General features: G+C 34.5%; 1 protein-coding gene across 3 annotated transcripts in view; it reads right to left on the reverse strand.

Moving 5' to 3' along the window:
- Window positions 1–205: 205 nt before the first annotated feature.
- Window positions 206–21396, reverse strand: part of Ccdc85 (coiled-coil domain-containing protein 85) — an 81997-nt gene continuing 60806 nt past the window's right edge. The window contains exons 4-5 of one of the 3 annotated variants that reach the window (XM_069825589.1): window positions 20221–20403; window positions 206–3626 (exon numbers count right to left, since the gene is read on the reverse strand). In XM_069825589.1, coding sequence (XP_069681690.1) covers window positions 3582–3626; window positions 20221–20403 — 228 coding nt within the window. In that variant the 3' untranslated portion in view covers window positions 206–3581. Of the gene's footprint in view, window positions 3627–20202; window positions 20404–21396 lie in introns of those variants that run through there. The other 2 variants (XM_069825581.1, XR_011332036.1) reach the window with 2 other exon arrangements.

The following is a 21396-nucleotide window of genomic DNA, read 5'->3' on the forward strand; positions in this document are numbered from 1 at the left end:
CATTGGGGTGAGACGTTTTACCAAAAAAATGCATCTAGCTCTGCCATCGTTCAAAAAAGGACCTATGTTCATAATGAACGTTTTCACTCAAAATGGCCTAAGATTATCCTAAATTTTTTACCTTTCCTCGTGAATCACCCTGTAATTAGTGAGAGATTAGAAATACCGGTACCAAACAAAATTGTATAACAATGGACAACTCTGCTACACCTTTACAACAGATATATTTTATTGAGAACAAGAAAAGATATGAGAAATAAACTGTTCCACATTTTCTTTCAGACTAAAGAAATAAAATATTTACAAAAAACCATAAACAATGTGTTGCAGAAGGGCAGACAATTTTCAATATAGGCGACTGTACTGTCTCAATGGCATCAAGTAATGATTCAATATTAGAAATAAAAAAGGTAATTTCTCTAATATATAATAATTAAGAATTAATGTGTTATATTTAAGAGCAAGAATACAAAAAAATGTATTAGTAAATATTAATATTAAAAAATAAATAGATATCATCAGATACTAGTTATGTAAAGTACAAATATGAAATAGCCTATATAGTCAATGTCTGCTCACAAAATGAATGGAAAGTAGTTAAGGGGCAAAATATAAAAAAAATTGGCCTATATATTTAATCACTATAAATAAATAAAATAAATAAATGTGTGTGTACATACACATACCAGGAGAATGACCTGATCCTGTGGATTGTTAAGTTATGCAATCCCACTGTTCAACCAATCATGCCACTTTGTTCTGCTCTACCAATGTGTTTTCCTAGCATCATGGTTATCATGCTGAACCAGAGATCACGGGTTCAAATCCCGTAATTGGAAGGCAGTGGTTTTTATTAATCTTTGCACATTTTCGAGTACCGGTACTTCGCGAATTATACTTTATGTCAGAATTCTAAAAAGTGAAACTTTCTTGAAGGCTACCTTTACCTTTAAATACATGATCCTCAGATGCTTGTCAGTGCACAATAATATATTCTAATACAGAGTATCTGGACATGCTGCTGTTATACAGGAATGCAAGAGAAGCACATCATCTTTCCCAAAGCAGGTTCCTACAGATCACACTTTAGGGCAAGTGATCGATTAGATCATCAATCGTTCTCACGTTAGTGTGAGAGAAATCACCAGGCTATCCAATATCAGCCAGTCTTCAGGTTGCAGAACACTGTACAGCAGAAGACTCCCGTCTTACCATGAGAAGCTACATCAGGAGATGAGTGAGACATATCATAAACAGTAATTAGCATTTGTCAGGCAGGTTCAACAACAAACAAAAGAAGAATTCAACTTCTTGGCACTGTGCTATTCACAGATGAAGCTTCATTCCACAACATCGTCAATGTTGGCCACAACATTTATTACTGGAGTGATATGAAACTTTACTGGATGTGGGAGTCTGCATTTGAAGTCCACTGTAGACTGAAATATATTCTATGTCTGCCTGATAGGATCGTTCTTTTATGACCATATACTTCTTTTTTTGAGGAGGGTCTATAGGCAAGTACTGCAACCTTATGCTTATTGTGCAACCTTCGTATATTAGACGATTTTGAAGTCCTTAGGGCTGCTCTTCAAGCATGTGATTCACTTCTTGGTGCCATCTTATCAATTCGGCTATGGCATCCAGTTCTGATGAAGTCCACAAACATCCATCTGTCTTCCTTATTAATATGCTGCCTTCTCAGATTAATGGCATCTGTTCGCAATTCACATGCTTGCGTTTTGTTGCATCCTTTGACATGAAGAATGCACCACCACAGATTCCGTGACTCACAAAGGTGCCATCTATCTGATGGAGTTACACTCCCCAGTCTGCTGTAGTTCACTCTAGAAGACCTTACGGCCCTACGGGATTTGTGCAGCTTCTCCAGAAGATGATACCTATAGACGAGTCCTGGAACTACATCTGCCAAGATCTCCTAGTTGATCTTAAGCTATTAAGATGATACATGAATTGAAACTAATGAAGACGAAATGAGTTCGAGGTCCAATGCCGAAAGTTACCAGCAATTCTGCTTCAAGTTGAAGAAAAACCTCGGAAAAAAACTCCGAATCAGGTAAATTGTCCCAACCAGGATTTGACCCAGCCATTGCACGGTCAGGCAAGCTAACTGTTACTCCATAGTGGTGGACGACCATATACTTACAGGAGATTGCAACATCCTCTTTCTGCAGTATATTTTGCTGATGCTACTGGATGATGTGCAGTGGATCGGATTAAGTAAAAATGAACCAGTAGCCTTGCCAGCATGGTCACTAGATCTAACTCCACCAGACTCTTTTTTGTGGGGCTATCTGAAAGATACTGTGTACCAGGAGTACCCGATGAATCCTCAGCAGCTCAAGAAGCACCTCATCCATGGTAGCTTGTCGCAACATCACTCCATTCATGTTACTACAGGTAACGCTGATGATGCTCAAGATACTACAAATATATTATATTGATAGGCAGAGTCACCAATTCGAACACATCTTACAAATATATTTAGAGAAAGACGAAATATAAAGATAAATCAATAAATGACTTGGGTTTGTACCTAATATTATTGCATCTCATTTTAGGGTTTTTCTCTTCACACTGTTCTACCTACACTTCTTGTTCCATAGCACAGTAATGGATACCTCAATTTTGGCATCATACGGGTACTATAAATGTAGGTTTGTGTAACTACTAATCCTCAGGATCACAAAACTCACCCGATATATAAGAATCACCTGCACAAGAAACTGATGTCTTCATGTACGATGCAAAATATTTTAATGAACATTTTTTAGGTTTCTGTGTCTAATCATACTCACAAGATATATAATTAATAATTTCATGGTTTCATGGATAGTGCCACATATGTAACAGTTATCAGCTTATCACTTTCGCCATTGCATCTATGACATTATAAACACTGAAGTCACTAAGCAGTAACAGGAAATATTAAATTATATTAACGTAACAGACAACAATAAACAATTTCCTGTCACAACTTGTAAAACAACTTCTGTTATTAGATGATATAATTCATTTATAGTTCTCGTTTTTTTTATCTTTAAATAAAAATATTCATATTATAGAAAATTCTACAAATAGTTGTAAACCAAAGTGCAGTGTATACCATTACTATATAGAAGGCGACATTTACCTTTCTGTACAAAAATCTAATAATCATATTGCACAAAATAGGATCAATGACCACTCACAAGTATTATTAACTTGAATTGTGCCATGCTGACATGGAATTAAGACTAACTTCAGATTCTATATTTGAAATCCATACATTATATCTGCAGTCATATGCTCCTGTTATCTGTTATAGATCCAGGTACCTTTCTTGAAGCTATTATTTAGTGAATATATATAACTGATATGTTGCAGATTACAGAAGCAGAACTGTTTCCATTTACTTACAAAATAATCCTAAATGATGCTCGAGTGTTGCATCTCCTCAGATATAATAATTTATATTTTTTCATTTCAGTTCATCCAAATTTATAATGATATAATGAGCACAATTCAAAGTCAGATACCAACTTAAACTTCGCAACATGTCAAAAACAGCAAGCACATCTTCATCGTCTCTGAGCTGGACCTTCTTCCAATTTTCTCCACACGACCTGAAAAAAAAAAAAAATAAATAAATAAAAATAAATAAATAAATGACAATATTATCCAGACACAATGTGGCAATTAATGAGACTGCTTTTTATGAGCTTTACTTTTAATTAATGAAAATACTGTATCAAGAAACCTTCTTACCTACCCAATTAAACACAAAATTGCCATTGATCTACGTCATGTTCAACCTTTGTTCCTAGGAAAAGCGAAAGTGGAAACAATGATAAAATCCTTTAAAAAGTGCGGAATTTCTAATGCTGAGAATGGCACAGAGGACGATTTGTTATGAAATACTGATGACAAAGAACAAACTGACTTGCCACATTCAGAATGGGACCTATATGATGACACTGTCAACAGTGAAAGTCAGGGCATACTTGACGAGCTCTTTGTCTTGGATGATGAATGTTGGTTTTAGTGTAGAATTTTAAGGTATCTACTTTTGTATCTGCCATATAAAATGGCACTCAGTTTTGTGGGTATTTTTTAATGATTTAACTACCATCATATCTGCAGAAATATACAGTATATTATTCCTTCTTATTTTGTTTCTGAAAGTTATATAGCCTGAAAGGCCTGCACTTTATTTTTTTATCAATATTCTTAATGTATCCAGCTGTTTGTTGACAACATAAAGTCCACTGTAGCCTATTCAGTTTTTGTTTTTCATGAGAAATGAGGGGTATTTTGATTGGTGTTCATTATAGATTTTAATCTTTTTATCATTATTACATTCATTAATAATAATAATAATAATAATATGGCACCCGCCTGGAGCGTTCTGGAAAATCCTGGTGGCCTTGGGAGTGTGAGCGCAAATCCAGCGTGGCAAGGAGTGAGAGGGAGGCATGGGGAAACGGAACTCGGGCTTCGGTAGACGCTGTGGGACGGCACGGGGCGAGGGGAAGGAAAACTATGGTCCCGACGCAGAGTGGAGAAAGCAGGGGAAAACATCTGGCAGCAGTTCTCTCCTGAAGATTCTGTAAGCCACGCTGATAGAAGTTTCGAGATATTATGGTCTAGTAATAAAAGCACGAGCAGCCTTCGGAGCAGTTAGTTAGTCAGCTGAGAGAGAGCTAGTTAGTCTTGGACAGCGGAGACATATCCAGAGGATCTGAGTTCTAGGTGCAGTGAACTTGAGTGAGTCCGTAACCGTGGCAGTGTCCAGGCGAGTGCGGCATATCCAGAAGTCTTGGGTTCGAAGTGCAGTGAACTGTATCTGGAAGTCTTGGGTTCGAAGTGCAGTGAACTATCTGGAAGGCTTGGGTTCGACGTACAGTGAACTTGAGTGAGTGAGCTAGAAGAACTAGCCAAGGAGAACGAACTGTGAACTCTCAGTTTGTTTTGTGCATAGTGCTTTGTGAACATTAGTTGAAATTAGGAGTACATTGTTGTTGTTCTCAATAATACAAGTGAATTGTCAATTGTCATTGTCGTTTGGTGAAGTGCAATAACGACTACTATGTTGCTGTGTTGAGTGGAATACCCATTGTTGACGGGTGTGTGGTTAAAGTTAGAAATAAAAGTCACATTGTTGTATAAAAGTTTTTGTTTTCCATGAGAAATGAGGGGTATTTTGATGGGTGTTTTCATTATAGATTTTATTCTTTTTATCATTATTACATTCATTAATAATAATAATAATAATAATAATAATAATAATAATAATAGCAGTAGTAGTAATAAAGTTAGTAAAGAGGGAAAACTGAATGTTGTCTAACTTCGAGCATAGTTGGTAGACTATTTCAGTATGCAAGAGAAAATCATAGGTAAAATTTTAATCACGAATATAGACAAAGGCATCACTGAAAATGCTCGAAGAAACAATATTCTTGAAATAAATCATGACAATGAAATATGGCGCTATTAGTTCGACCCTGAAAAGAAATGTCTAATTATAAGTGCACAATGAATATCGAAAAACTCACTGAAAACAAACGGTGTTTTTCAGAAATAGAAAACCGAGATTTTATCCATCAGAAATCTGTCTCAGTTATTGTGACTGTAACTGAATTTTAGAATTACTGCGGAAGCCATTTCTATAATATCTATGAATTTATTCTGCTACCGAAACATTCTATGTAAGTCAATTCATATATTATGAACCAGGCAAATGGTTTCTGCTCTGTGACAACATGCCAGCTCAAAGGATGGCAGCTATAGGGCCTACAAGAATTTATGACCCAAAAGATAAATCTCAACCAAAGTATTCTCCAAATTTGGTGCTCTGAATCTACTGTCTATTTCCAAAACTAAAAGTTTCCACTGAAAGGAAAACATTTCGATGACATCAGCTCCACTCAAGTTTTCGTCGTGAGTTGTCTGCAAACTGTTCCAAAACAGGATCACAAGTCCTTCCAGTCCCTAGCTCATTGTACCACTCATATTAAAACTAGAGGAATGTATTTCAAGTGCAGTAAAGTGGCTGAATAATGTTTCTTTTTTTTAAACTAGATAATGCAATCTCAATACTTATTTGCCAAAATCTGTATATAACATGTTAGGCTCTATATACAGAGCGTTTCAGTAATAAGTACCAGTTTATTCATCAGCCACTAGGCAGCGGCAGTGGTGGTTGAACAACTGCCGGGCAGACAGCTCCCACTCTAATACCTCATGTAACATTTCAATGACTAGTCAGTCTGAGATTGGAATATGTAGAGAGGAGTCGTGTTGTGTTGTGTCATGCCGCTTATTTGGTTACCACGTAGAGATTGTGTAATGGTAAGATATTCTGTGCTTGAATGTACACTCTTAGACAAAAAAAATGACCAGCTCCAGATTCTATGTCCGATTCGGAAGACTTCGGGTGCATTCGTCAGACATGATACACACGCGGATGAATTTCTTCTGTCGCAAATGTTTCAAACACTCCACTGCCACCACTATATGATGATCACATAACATGCTTCTTAAAGAGTCATCGTCTCTCTCGCATAGCGTAGTCGGTAGCATTGTGGTCTTGTATCCGAAAGGATTCCAGTTCGAATCTCTGTCTATACTTTGTTTTTTCATTCTCATTTTTTACTTCTTGTATACTGATAATAACCAGTATTGTGAAATATTTAACAGAAAGTTAATATTTACAAAGGGCAAGTTAGATACATAATAGCAATCCTTTTCCTTGTATCCTATATTTAAAGAGACTAAACGAAATCTTCTTGGATAGAAATAAACAAAAATAAACCTTAAGTAAAAGAAATCCTTCTCGAGTAGGAATAAACAAACATCATCCTTTTCTTTGTATTAAACAAAATAAAGAAATACATCTTGGAGACCAATAAAAAAAAAATCAAAATAGACAAAAAATTCAATACCTGGTATGTAATCCCTCCGCATCTATAACTGCCTGCATCCTATGGGGTACACGACCTTGAATTGCCTACACAAGAAGCTAGACTGTTACCATGGAGTTATTACAAAGCAGATATGTAACGGCACTATTTAAGAGTGTAGCCAATATCTGGAACACATTGGTTTTGTCTTTAACATTATTCATCTCGTTTTTGCAATACTATTAATATGATGATGATGATTATTATTATTATTATTGTGTTTGTAATACTATGAATATTATTATTGTGTTTGTAATACTATGAATATTATTATTGTTAGTATTCTGGTTGTTGTATTATTATTATTATTATTATTATTATTATTATTATTATTATTACTACAGCTACTACTAATACTAATACAAATTATAGTAACTGATCAATACTCCTTCTGGAGAAGGGAGAAGATCCAAGAACTGAGCATCTATTTTTATTCAAGGGTAATTAGGAAGAAGTCTCTGATATTACTAAATGTTTTTGTTTAATTTTTGAACTAATCTAAACTCCTGTGCACGTTAATAAATGTATCATTTGTTTCTAGCTAGAGAAAAAATAAAACGAAACAAATACATATACTTATATCAAGGCGGATACGAACCCGGGTTTTCTGTGTGTGAAGTCAGAGTTTTACTACGGATATCTCTCTCTCTCTCTCTCTCCCTCCCTCTCTCTCTCTCTCTCTCTCTCTCTCTCTCTCTCTCTCTCTCTCCAAATCGTTGTTTGCCGATATAAGAGTATGTTCTTGGATCTTGCTGGTTTCGTCCTTACTACTCTGATTTTAGTCTTGTGTACCAGGCGCACAGCCGAACAGAACTTAGACAAATTTACGCTTCAAGAGTCCGGTCATTTTTTTTTTGTCTAAGAGTGTACAGATGTCAAAAGAAAAAGTGACTGCTCTCCTAAAACAAAGTTCCCTTCGGGTATCTTCGCTACAATTCGGAGACAGGCGATGTTACATGTTGTTGGACCACGTTGCCTGATATCTACAGTTATAATTGAAGTATACTGTGTGTTATTCGATAGCGTAATGGTAGCGTTCAGGCCTCTTATTCATGAGGTCCTGCGTTCGACTACAACCACGTGCTTTTTGTGTTCTTTTTTTGAGAGAGACAAACTATACATAATGGCTCCTTTCTCTTTTACGATTATTTTAGTAATTAACATCAGGTTCATTAATATATTATGCCATGACTTTATCATTATGATATTGTGGCTGCAAATGGAAAGAAAAAAGATTTTATTCTCAATAAAATATCTTTCGTGGCATAAACAAAACTAATTTACTGGCGTTGGCCTTAAAACATTCAAACAATTAAGCATTCAAAAAACAAAACAAAAAGCCACAATTCAATATTTAGTCTATCTTCCTCTTATCTCGATCATCTTGCAGTCGAGTGGGCATGGAATTGACTAGTCTTTGCAAATAGTGACTGTTCTTAGACACGATATTCCAGGCATTCTGAACATACATAGATAAGTGTTCTGCCCATGGGCAGGTCTTTCATTAGAAACCCAGCAATCTCCAATCTTTCCTATTTTCTGCCTTCCTCTTAGTCTCCGCATATGATCCACATATCCTAATGTGGTCTATTATTCTTTTCAACCAGAGACCCAACCAATTCCTTTTTCTCTTTCTAATCAGTTTCAGCATCATTCTTTCTTCACTCACTTTTTCAAACACAATTTTATTTCTTATTCTGTCTGTTCACTTCACACGCACTGTTCTTCTCCACATCCACATTTCAAATGTTTCAATTCGTTTCTCTTCATTTCGTCGTAATGTTCATGTTCCTTCCCCATACAATGCCACACTCCACACAAAGCACTTCACTAGTCTCTTCCTTAGTTCTTTTTCCAGAGGTCCGCAGAAGATTTCTCTTCTTCTATTAAAAGCTTCCTTTGTTCATGTTTGCAGTTTTTCTTGGGAAGGATAGGCCTAAATGCGGTAACATCCCGTTGCTTTCCGCACACCACTATCTCTTTCGGATCTTATTAAATTCCAGGGGGCCCAATCGTGGAGATGAGGAGAGTGGATTTGACTAATTGGGCCCTCCGGACTTCACTGAAAGTCACGGCAAGGGTTAAATATTAATTCTATCAGAATGTTTGACCCGATCAGAGACCGGGAAATCTCAATTAGCCTTTGCCCCCCGCATCCTGGACTAGCTTCTACGAATCATCAGAAAATCTTAGAGTGTGATTGGGCCAATTTTTCCGAAAATGTTTCCACACTTTTGCCCTCGTAGCTCAGCAGACGAACATCGGAATTTAGATGTCAACATCTCAGGTTCAATTCCTCGTTACTCCTTTTCATTTTATTGTGGTTCAAGATAGTATAATGTAATAATACAAAAAGAAAAACTAATACCAGTATTATGCAAATGGATTTTTCTAAACCTAATATTAAATTTATGTTATTTATATCGCTAAAGAACGATTACAATATAAATAACTTGAATATTATTTATACAGTATCACTAAAGAACGATAACAGAATATAAATGATAAATATCGGTTTGTTTAATTAATATAAGATATTATATAATACTTATTTAATTATCTAAATAAAATAACCTATTTTACAAAGAAAGATGGTTATTTGAGTTATAATAATTACTTACATAAAATACAGATTATTTATATTGCGAAAGAACAATAACAATATAAATAACTTGAATATTATTTTATAATGCTAATGAAGGAAAACAGAATATAAATGATAACTTGAATATTATTTATATCGCTAAATAACGATAACAATTTAAAAGACGTGAATATTATTCATATCGGAATTTCACAGATTCATTACAGATGTATTTAAGAAATTGTAGAAGAATAGTAATTAGTAACAGTGTCCTATTTATTCTTCTTGGAGCGAAATTTGTAACTTTTAAAAGTGTGGTTACTATGTTGAAGTGTATGTGTTGTAACGGATGCTTGATTTGTTATGTATGTGAGTCAGTTATGGAATGCTTGATGTCGTCGCAATGTCGTAATTATAGTTTGATTGTGTTTGTGTGACTATTATGTATTAATTTATGATGTATGGTACGGAAAGCTGCATATTTGTGTTATAGAAGTGTTACGTATGTGTGTTGTTAATGTTTTTGTATGTTTCAAATTGATAACTGATATTTGTTTTGCAATCGCAATGCCTAATTTGCGGATTGTTTATGTTTTGTTTACATCGCGTAAGCTAATTTAATTTTCTTTTCCATTTCTCTTTATGCTCATGTATTTTGTGTATAAAACTATAGCCCTAACATACATATGTAAAATAGGGCTAACCCCCATTGGAGATACAATAATAATTATTATTATTCATATCGTTATAAAATGATAACAGAATACAAATGATGACTTGAATTTTATTCATATCTCTAAAGAACGATAACAAAATATAAATAACGTGATATCCATAAAGAACGATAACTGGATATAAATGATAATTTGAATATCATTTACATCGCTAAAGAACGATTAAAAAATAGAATGAAAACTTGAAGAAGGCCCGAACCCACAACCTTTGAATCATTAAACAAGCACTCTACCGCTGGTCTACGAGGCGCAGATATGGAACACTTCCATAATTCCGGAACTGCTTGTACAAGGACATGCATCGTGTAACATCGCCGCGGCCCAAAGTGGACTTTGAAAACATTCGCTGTTCACGAGTGCGGCCACTTTTTTTTTTTGACAACTGTACATACATTGTGAAAACTTATTATACGAAAAAAAAAAAAGTTGTGTGGCAAAACAAGGCGAAAATTTTGAACTCGTTTTTCAGGCCACCCAGTTCCAATCAGGAGGGCAATAAAACAATTAGCGAAAAAGTTTACTGAAAAAGGTTGTGTAATTGACAGAAAAAAACAACCACATCTCGTGTGCTTACAGAAGAAATAATTGACGAAATTGGAGCTGCTTTGGAACTTACACTTGAAAAATTTCTGAGACGTGTAGCAAAGGAGACCGGAATTTCACAAACATCTGCTCACTAAGCAACAAAAATATTACAATTAAAGCCCTTCGTAATAACTGTAGTTCATCAGTTACAACCCCTTGATTTTAACAGAAGACTTAATTATAATAATTAATGCTAAATACAATTATGGTTAGAAAGTATGCATCTAAGTTTTAATTCAGTGAAGCGCAGTGAGTTTAAGGGCCTGATTGCTGGCGGTTGCTCAAACACCATGCCACCCAGGGCCAAAGAATAAACCAGTACTTAACGCTGGAATGCTCTGTATATAATTTTTAGCATTACTGTAAAATGTTCTAAATGAAACCTGCTGGAAATAAATCCAGTCATTTTATGTATGAAATTATAAACATTTAATTAATGTCACTGAATATTATTTGAAATATTAATGAAGCCTCTTTCAACAGCCTTAAAAACTTACAGAAAATAAACACCTGTGTATTTATGTAGAGTACATCATGAAACTAAACAAAACTAATATTGTGAACAGAAAAATCAAGTAAATCAAGAACGAAAACTGTTTATTCCTGAGCAGAAAATTCTTCATCATGGTTTTCGAAGTGAAACGGAAAGAATAGAAGTCCTAATGATAGTTCATTAAGGGGATAGAATGAGGAATTTAATTTATTTAATGAAGTATATTGGACAGAAATATAACACATTTTATAGTTTCGAAAATAGTGCAAAAATTCTATGAAACTGGAAATGCAAAGAAAGCCACAATCTGGAAGAAGACTAAAGGAAATTCAGGAGAAGAAATGGGCTGAGGCAAATTTTTACCTATGGCAGCAATACATGGCTTCCATTTCCGAATCTGCTTAAGCTGTGGATACAATGAAGTAAACTAGAATTGCCAATACTCTCTTTGTGAATGATACTGTACCTTCATCGTATCTTGTATTGTACAACTAAGATATTCTCCCGCAATAATTACTACACACAAAAAGAGAATTTTAACTAATTCTAATTAATTGTTGTAAACAATATGTTTAATAAATCTTATACATATATATATATATATATATATATATATATATATATATATATATATATATATATATATACATTTTTCAAGAGGAGAAAATATCTTTAATTTGATGTTATTCAAATGAGAAAATCTGCTTAAGCCAGCATAAGGTGACATTTGCCTATAATGTCAATCATGCATCAGTATAGATGTTACTGAGGCCTACTGAAATCATACAAATACCATCCATACAAAATCCAGTTTTTGCAAGAATTAAGTGAAGGCAATTCTGACAGAAGAAATGAATTCTGTGAAACCTTAATTGAGAAGATAAATCAAAACCCAAATCTTGTGAGAAACATCAAATTTCAATTGGTCTCTAAAATCTTTGTTGGCGTGTGCAAGAAACTAGGTATTCCAACTACAACTATAAAAAAAACATATCACTATTAGACTTAATTTTTTTCTAAACGTTAAAAAACAATAATTTTTAAGCTCATTAAGTAGAAAACTATTTTCTACCTTCCAAAAATTGTTATTATATTTATTGCCTTCTGTAACATTTTCGCTAATTCCAACAATCCTGACCATTATACATTTATTTCAATATCTTTATATAAATTCATTTGTTAATAATTTTGTAAATCAAATTGATTATTAAACTTTAATAAGAGGTAGTCTTGAATTTTGAGGAAGCAAATAAAATAAAAACATAGCCAGAGTCTTCAAACTACGAGGCGAGTCCATAAAGTAACTTTCCCACTTGTCCCACAGCTAGCAAACCATATGTTGTGCAAAGCGACTACGTGTACGTGATAGAGTAATGTCCTAGCATGGTGCATGCGCTAGCAGAACTTACCGATTGCTCTCAGTAGCTTCGTTTCATTGGCTGAAGATGGACATTCCTATTCCAGTTCCCGCTGCGTGTGAAGTCGATCAGTGATAAAGTTTTTAAATGCAAAGGGCATAGCGCCGAATGAAATTTATCGTCAGCTGTGCCAGGTCTATGGGCCTAATGTCATGAGCAAGCAGATGGTGCGTCTGTGATGATGGTTAGCCTCCCACTGCGCTCCTCGTCATGCACATTTTGGCGTCCTGCAGCAGCAACACACCATCTGCTGCTCATGACATTAGGCCCATAGACCTGGCACAGCTGACAATAAATTTCAATCGTCGCTATGCCCTTTGCATTTAAAACCTTTATCACTGATTGCATTTCACACACAGCGGGAGCTGGAATAGGAACGTCCATCTTCAACCAATGAAACGAAGCTACTGAGAGCACTCGGGAAGTTCCGCTAGCACATGCGCCATGCCAGGACATTACTCTATCACATACACGCAGTCATTTCGCGGAACATAGCTGTGGGACGCGCCTCGTAGTTCATATGTTTCAGACTTTTTAACATCATCCACAAAGGTCAAACCATGTTCCATATGATTGGTGTTTCATGGGTTGTCTTTTATTAATATTTATTTTCAATTCTCAAAGCAGCAACTCCCTCTGCCATTATGACATGGTATACCAAACAATATACATAAAAAGGACACATGAACAATAAGAATTAATAGGAATACATTCAGACGGATAAACATGCTCAAAATGTAACTTATTATTAATAATGAAGTAATATTAGTTTACAGTTTCTTTCCACTGAGGAACACTTAGAGTCTTTTTTAATTTCCTGTACTAACTTTATAAATCTTTTATCCACAGTTTGCATATTATTCCAACTATAATATTTACTGTATATGGCAATCTAATTTATTTCCTAAACTGTATTAGTGCTTGTTTTTTAAATTCCTCATTATATTACGAGTATTCCTAAGAATCTGCACAGCAATGATTAAAGTTGTTTTTACTGCTCCAGTAATTAATGTTAGGGTCTCATTTTGAAATAAATTGAGTTTATCAAGACAGTTTTTGGTTGATGTTAACCATGGTCAAGTAGATGCAGTGATTATTGACTTTTCATGCGCAATCGACATATTGTTGGCTAAACTACAATCAACAGGGATTGACTTCAGAATACTCCAATGGATCAAGGAATTTTTAACTTGTCGCACTCAGAGAGCATGGGTGGGGGAGGAATTATCGAGCCCAATAGAAATTACTAGCAGAGTCCCACAGGGGAGTGTCTTGTGGCCCTTTCTATTCTTGGCTTTTGTAAATCATCTGCCAGTAACATCTTGTTCAGAATAATAATTTACATTTTTAGTCAAAACACTTATCAATATGTGAAGTCAGAAAATAATTCTGTTACATCATATTATAATTTAAAAATCACAAATATTTTCGACTTATACAAAAAGTCATCTTCAGGTGAATCCTTAAGCAAACAATTTTGAATTTAGGTGAGAGACTAATCAGGTACATTTTGATCTAATAGTTGAATGCACATGCAGGCATTTTACAAATATATACTTGTCATGACTCTGAGGTTAAATGGTTCACATACAAAATAAGACACTTATTTACAAAGATAACTGAAATCTCTGACTTTTGCGTGTGTATAAAACTATTGGCATCTATGGCCTGATATTAAAAACTTGTGCAGTCAAGTAATAAACTTACACTATATGTCATGGGGTTAAAATTAACATATAAATGTATATAAATGATGAATTCTGCAATATTAATGTGTTGTAGGGTGGAGGGAAGTCACAGTCTGTTTCACCGCGGTGAAAGGCATATTTGTCTGAAAAGATTAAATTAAACAGATATTTAAAATTTGAAAAAGAGTGTAAAGGCCTATATAGGCATTTTGAATTATTATACTTACAAACTGTACAGTTGATGGAGTCCAGACAGTGAAGGCCTGTTTCATCCGGCGTTACATTGCAGACTGAGCAGTGATGCACGGAAGGGAAGCCAGGAGAGGATACCAGACATGACTGGTCGATAACCTATTATTTTATTATATGGTATAGGGGGTTACGCAGGTTTGGTATTTGTTCATTGAGTAATTGATTTTTGGGGGTGTGATTTTTGACGATAAAGAATTCCTCGGCAGTATTAATGAGATGTGGATCATTTATTACTTTTAGTATTTTTAGAGTTTTTTGCGTATTATTAATTTCGTGGCCAGAATCGATAAGGTGGGTGGCGAATTTTGATTTGTTCCTGTTGTTAAAAAAGTCTGATTTATGTTCTTTGAATCTTATTTGAAAATTTCGTTTAGTCTGTCCTATGTATTTCTTATTGCAATTTGTGCAATCCAGTTGGTAAATGCTGCTTTGTGAGAATTTATTCTTTTTGCACAATCTATTGGGAATAATACTGTTTAGTTTATTATTGGTTCTGTAGGTAATGTGTATGTTTTCTTTTTTGATAAAGGAGGATAATTGATTGTTAACTTTTCCGATGTATGTCATGGGGTGTCGTGTTGTATCTTTTTTTGGGGTTGTGGGTTGCAGAGGGGTAAAGGTTTTATTTCCTAGCTTTCTGATTCTATTCCGAATGTAATTTTGTATTGTATTTTTATTGAAGGCATTGTCTGTGGCGAGTTGTATTATGTATTTACGTTCTTTTGTATAGGCTGTTTGACTTAATGGTGTATTTATTAGACGGTCAATTAAAAATCTCAATTTCCATAACTTATGTGAATGTGGGTGGTTAGATGTCTTATGTATAGTGTAATCAATTGACATAGGTTTTCGGTAAATAGTATAGGTGAGTTTTGATTTATTTACTTTAATGGTTAGGTCAAGAAAATTAATTGTTCTTTGGAATTCTTCTTCAAATGTAAATTTTAGGTTATGGTGTAATTTATTAAATGAGTCGACTTTAGATTCAGAAGACGTATTACTATGTATGATAAAGGTGTCATCCACATACTGGGAATAGATTTTAATGTTATGCTGTTTTAGTATGTTCGGGATGTTTTTATTTTCTCCTGGCTTCCCTTCCGTGTATCACTGTTCAGTCTGCAATGTAACGCTGGGTGAAACAGGCCTTCACTGTCTGGACTCCATCAACTGTACAGTTTGTAAGTATAATAATTCAAAATGCCTATATAGGCCTTTACACTCTTTTTCAAATTTTAAATATCTGTTTAATTTAATCTTTTCAGATAAATATGCCTTTCACCACGGTGAAACAGACTGTGAATTCCCTCCACCCTACAACACATTAATATTGCAGAATTCATCATTTATATACATTTATATGTTAATTTTAACCCCATGACATATAGTGTAAGTTTATTACTTGACTGCACAAGTTTTTAATATCAGGCCATAAATGCCAATAGTTTTATACACACGCAAAAGTCAGAGATTTTAGTTATCTTTGTAAATAAATGTCTTATTTTGTATGTGAACCATTTAACCTCAGAGTCATGACAAGTATATATTTGTAAAATGCCTGCATGTGCATTCAACTATTAGATCAAAATGTACCTGATTAGTCTCTCACCTAATTTCAAAATTGTTTGCTTAAGGATTCACCTGAAGATGACTTTTTGTAGAAGTCGAAAATATTTGTGATTTTTAAATTATAATATGATGTAACAGAATTATTTTCTGACTTCACATATTGATAAGTGTTTTGACTGAAAATATAAATTATTATTGAATGATACTTCATAACACTTTTCTGAAACAATATGACCTTTAAATTTATTGAAGCCAGTCAGGCTAAAAAACTAGCATACAATTACTTGAATACTAAGGTGAAATTACACAAAACAAAGGCAAATCTTTGGTTTAACAAACAGAGATGCACTATCACCTTTACTTTTTAACTTTGCTCTAGAATATGCCATTAGGAAAGTTCAGGTTAACAGACAGGGTTTGGAATTGAACGAGTTACAGCAGCTTCTTGTCTATGCGGATGACGTGAATATGTTAGGAGAAAATCCACAAACAATTAGAGAAAACACGGAAATTTTATTTGAAGCAAGTAAAGCGATAGGTTTGGAAGTAATCCTGAAAAGACAAAGTATATGATTATGTCTCATGACCAGAATATTGTATGAAATGGAAATATAAAAATTGGAGATTTATCCTTTGAAGAGGTGAAAAAATTCAAATATCTTGAAATAACAGTAATAGATATGAATGACACTCTGAAGGAAATTAAACACAGAATAAATAGAGAAATGCCTGTTATTATTTGGTTCAGAAGCTTTCATCATCTAGTCTGCTGCCAAAAAATGTGAAAGTTAAAATTGATAAAACAGTTATATTATTGGTTGTTCTGTATGGTTGTGAAACTTGGACTATCACTTTGAGAGAGAAACAGAGATTAAGGGTGTTTGAGAATAAGGTTCTTAGAAAATATTTGGGGCTAAGAGGGATGTAGCTACAGGTGAATGGAGAAAGTTACACAGCGCAGAACTAGACACATTGTATTCTTCACCTGACATAATTAGAACATTAAATCCAGACGTTTGAGATGGACAGGGCATGTAGCACATATGGGCGAATCCAGAAATACATACAGAGTGTTAGTTGGGAGGCTGTAGGGAAAAAGATCTTTGGGGAGGCCGAAATGTAGACAGGAGGATAATATTAAAATGGATTTCAGGGAGGTGGGATATGATGATAGAAACTGGATTAATCTTGCACAGGATAGGGACCAATAGCAGCCTTATGTGAGGGCGACAATGAACCTGCGGGTTCCTTAAAAGCCATTTGTAACTAAGTATTATTTATTATTAATATTACTTATTATTATTAGTATTATTATTAATTTATTATTAATTGTGTTTATTATTGTCATTAATGAGTGTAATTAGTTACCAATGTCACTGGGTATTTACCCATTTGCAGTGTGAATAAATAAATACATACATACATAGGCCTACATATTTTTCCACAATATTGGATAATCAATTTGACATATATTTTCTATGTTGTATTGAGAGTTTCTCTTGTGCATCCCCACTTCTTTTCCTGCCGGTCTTCTTAGAAGTGCAAGTCTTCTTATTCTCTTTTATGTAATATTATCTATGTGGTTCTTCCATTATAGTCATCAAAAACAACTCCAAGATGTTTTGCTGCATTATCTTAGATAGGCTTTTGTTGCCATATTGTAATGATATAGACGTGAATGTTTATCGACTAACCTGAATGAGACGAAACAATTCTGTGAAAAACTATTTTCTGAATTTTCGAGGGAAAAATGCTGAACTGCGATAAACATGTTGAAGAGTGGAAGAGGAATATTGGCACTGTGATGGATTAATGGATGAAGCATTCGATAACATTATCAGCTTAAGAGAATGCGTTTCAAACTCTACAGAAGATGGAGTATTCTTTCTAAAGACAAATAAATAAAGGTATGCCAAGAGTTAATAATAACAGAGATGTGATATTAACAATGTAAATTAGCGAACACTGCAAAAGTTACAATAATAAAATTATCCTTTTGTTGACTGGCATTGTTAACAATGGAGTAACTGAAATCTCGGCTTGATTTGCATCATTTAAATATGCTTCAGTAACCTCGTGCGATATAGAAAGAATTTTTCACAATGGAAAAGCATCTTGAGGAACAACAGATGCAGTTTCTCAATTGAAAACTTCAATCAAGCATTGGTCATGAACTACAATTCATTGTTGATTTTAGACAATAGAATCACTTCTACTTCAATCTTACTTATTTATAACTTTTAGAGAACCCGGAGGTTCATTGCTGCCCTCACATAAGCCTGACATCAGTCCCTATCCTGAGCAAGATTAATTCAGTCTCTACCATCATATTCCACCTCCCTCAAATCCATTTTAATATTACCCTCCCATCTATGTCTCAGCCTTCCCAAACATATTTTTGCCTTTGGCCTCCCAACTAACTCTCTATATGCATTTCTGGATTCACCCACATGTGCTACATGCCCTGCCCGTCTCAAATGTCTGGATTTAACGTTCCTAATTGTGTTAGGTGAAGAATACAATGCATGCTGTTCTGAGTTGTGTAACTTTCTCCATTCTCTTGTAACTTCATTCCTCTTAGCCCCAAATATTTTCTTAAGAACCTTATTCTCTCTCAAAGTGAGAGTCCAAGTTTCCCAACCATACAGAACAACCAGTAATATAAGTGTTTTATAAATTCTAACTTTCAGCTTTTTGGAAGCAGACTGGATGAAAAAAGCTCCTCAACCAAATAATAACAGGCATTTCCCATATTTATTGTGTGTTTTAATTTCCTCGTGAGTGTCATTTATATTTGTTGCTGTTGTTTCTACTTCAACCTCTAAGGAATAATGTGAATTACTATTCACTTAGCATTTGTACTGTTACTCGAAACGTATTTTTTTTTATTTTTTATTACACATTTATTGAATTTTTTTTTTAACTTTTTACAGGCATATTTGCATGCATATTTAGTATTTTTTTGGGCATGAAATTCCAGCTCCTAATAATCAGCTGATATTACTTGATTTCAAAATGCACATGGCCAATTCTGGGAGATCTGGTGTTGCCGTTTACATTCTAATACATTGGGCTGGAAAAGAAATGCCAAGTTGAAGTCGCTATCGATTTTAAATAATATCATGTTATGAGGACTTCACCTAGTACAAGAATAATTATACAAACACATCTGAACTGGCCTGAATTTTCTAAAGAGTTTTTATTCCATGCAAAGGAGAAATGTGTAGTTAAATGATTCAATTTTCATTTCTGTATCTGTATTTATAATAAAATTTATAACCGTTTTTTGTTAATACAATATATATCGATTGTAACAAAGACAGCATCCATGGATAATAAGAAAGGCTGTGGAACACCATATAAACTGCAGTTTCACTATTTTCGTGTATTATTTTCATTAATGTTGTAAAATAAAAGTATATGAATAATTTAAAATCAATTTATATTAAATGATAATATGAACATGTTATAAAAGTCGTATTTACTTGTTTATAAAAAACTAATTTCAGGAAAATAGTTTTCCACCTCGCCACATTTGCTAAAGTCCTCAGAAAACGATATAATTTCGTAACAGCACTTCTTTTGCAGTCCAGTGTACAGTTATGCAGTAAAAGTAGCAGCACTGTAAGGCGAGTACTAGCCAAATCTGTGGCTTAAGCCTAGCACACTGAGCTTCCATCCAGACAGCCCAGGTCATTCAAATGTCCATAGTAGAAATTATATGAAAGACAACATGAGTACATGTGACAAATTTCGAATAATGAACACTGTTTCTTTAGTTGTAAGTATGAAAACTCGTCATAAAGCCAAATCATGGATAAAAATCTTAAGGGTTTTTGTATCTCTCTTTTTTTTTTCCCCCCTGCTTCCTAAATACTAAATAAAATTAATTACTGGATTAGTGTTTCCACTCTTACATTACACATTTCCCTCACAAGGGCCTTTTCACCATCATCCAAATCGACAGCAACCATATCCAAGTCAGAACCTGCTGCTCCAAGAGCTTCAAGACCACCAGAACAACTCTCATGAGCTCCTGTTCCTCGTTCCAACTGTTCACGAACTTCAAGCACCTGCAATGCTTGCACCACAGCTTCTGGACGGGAACTACCACAACTCTAAAAGATACAAATACATTTTTAAAAAATCTTAAATATATGATACTAGCAGCAGCTGTGTCACAAACTACATGAAAAACCATGAGACATATTATGTAGAGCATAGTATGAAAATGCCATACCAAGGTGAACTTCTTGAAATTAATGTAGGGATATGTATCAAATATGAATGAGGTCTCGCCCACCTCATTATATTTTGCTCGACTAGTATGACTAGTCAGTTTGTTTTTATACCATTAAGTACGAGAAAAATTCGTACCGGCACCGGGAATCGAACCCAGGACCTCTCAGCTGTGCACGCTGAGTGCTCTCTAACAGTTTAAAGAAACTGTTGTTGAATATGACCATAAAGTCATGTAATATGCGCTCCTGTACATATATGACGTGTATCGTCTCAAGTGCAGGCAGTAAGGCCGTAACACGATACTACGAGAGGAGTTCGGCCGGCGTCGTGAATCGGATCCCGGCATAGCCCAGTTGGTTAGAGAGCACTCAGCGCGCACAGCTGAGAGGTCCTGGGTTCGATTCCCGGTGCCGGTACGAATTTTTCTCGTACTTAATAGTATAATGTAGGGATGTTTTTGTTGAAAAAATATATTTCTTTATGCTCGACCATGCCGAAATGTAGTAATTATACATCTGATAGCAGTCCTTTAATGCATATCATTAAAGTACACCTATTCATTAAAGTTCAGGTTTTTGATTATTCTCGGATATGCAATCGAAAGACAACTAGCAAAAGTCACACAGGCTGGAAATCCAATACTGTCGCAGAAGGTTATGTTCTGTTACGATAATAATTAGCGTTAATTGTAAATAATATTCAAATAAATTCAATTTGTCATCTCGTTTTTCAATGTCGAATTCAATTTCAAGGTTATATCAAGTTTACTCTCTAGGTTATATCAAGGTCGTCGACATTCGTTGCCCGGAAAAAATCAATACTTTCGCGTCTGCGCACATCTCACAATTTACGAGATTGCACAAGGTCAG

Source organism: Periplaneta americana, chromosome 1, assembly GCF_040183065.1.
Source record: "Periplaneta americana isolate PAMFEO1 chromosome 1, P.americana_PAMFEO1_priV1, whole genome shotgun sequence".
Taxonomy (NCBI): Eukaryota; Metazoa; Arthropoda; class Insecta; order Blattodea; family Blattidae; genus Periplaneta; species Periplaneta americana.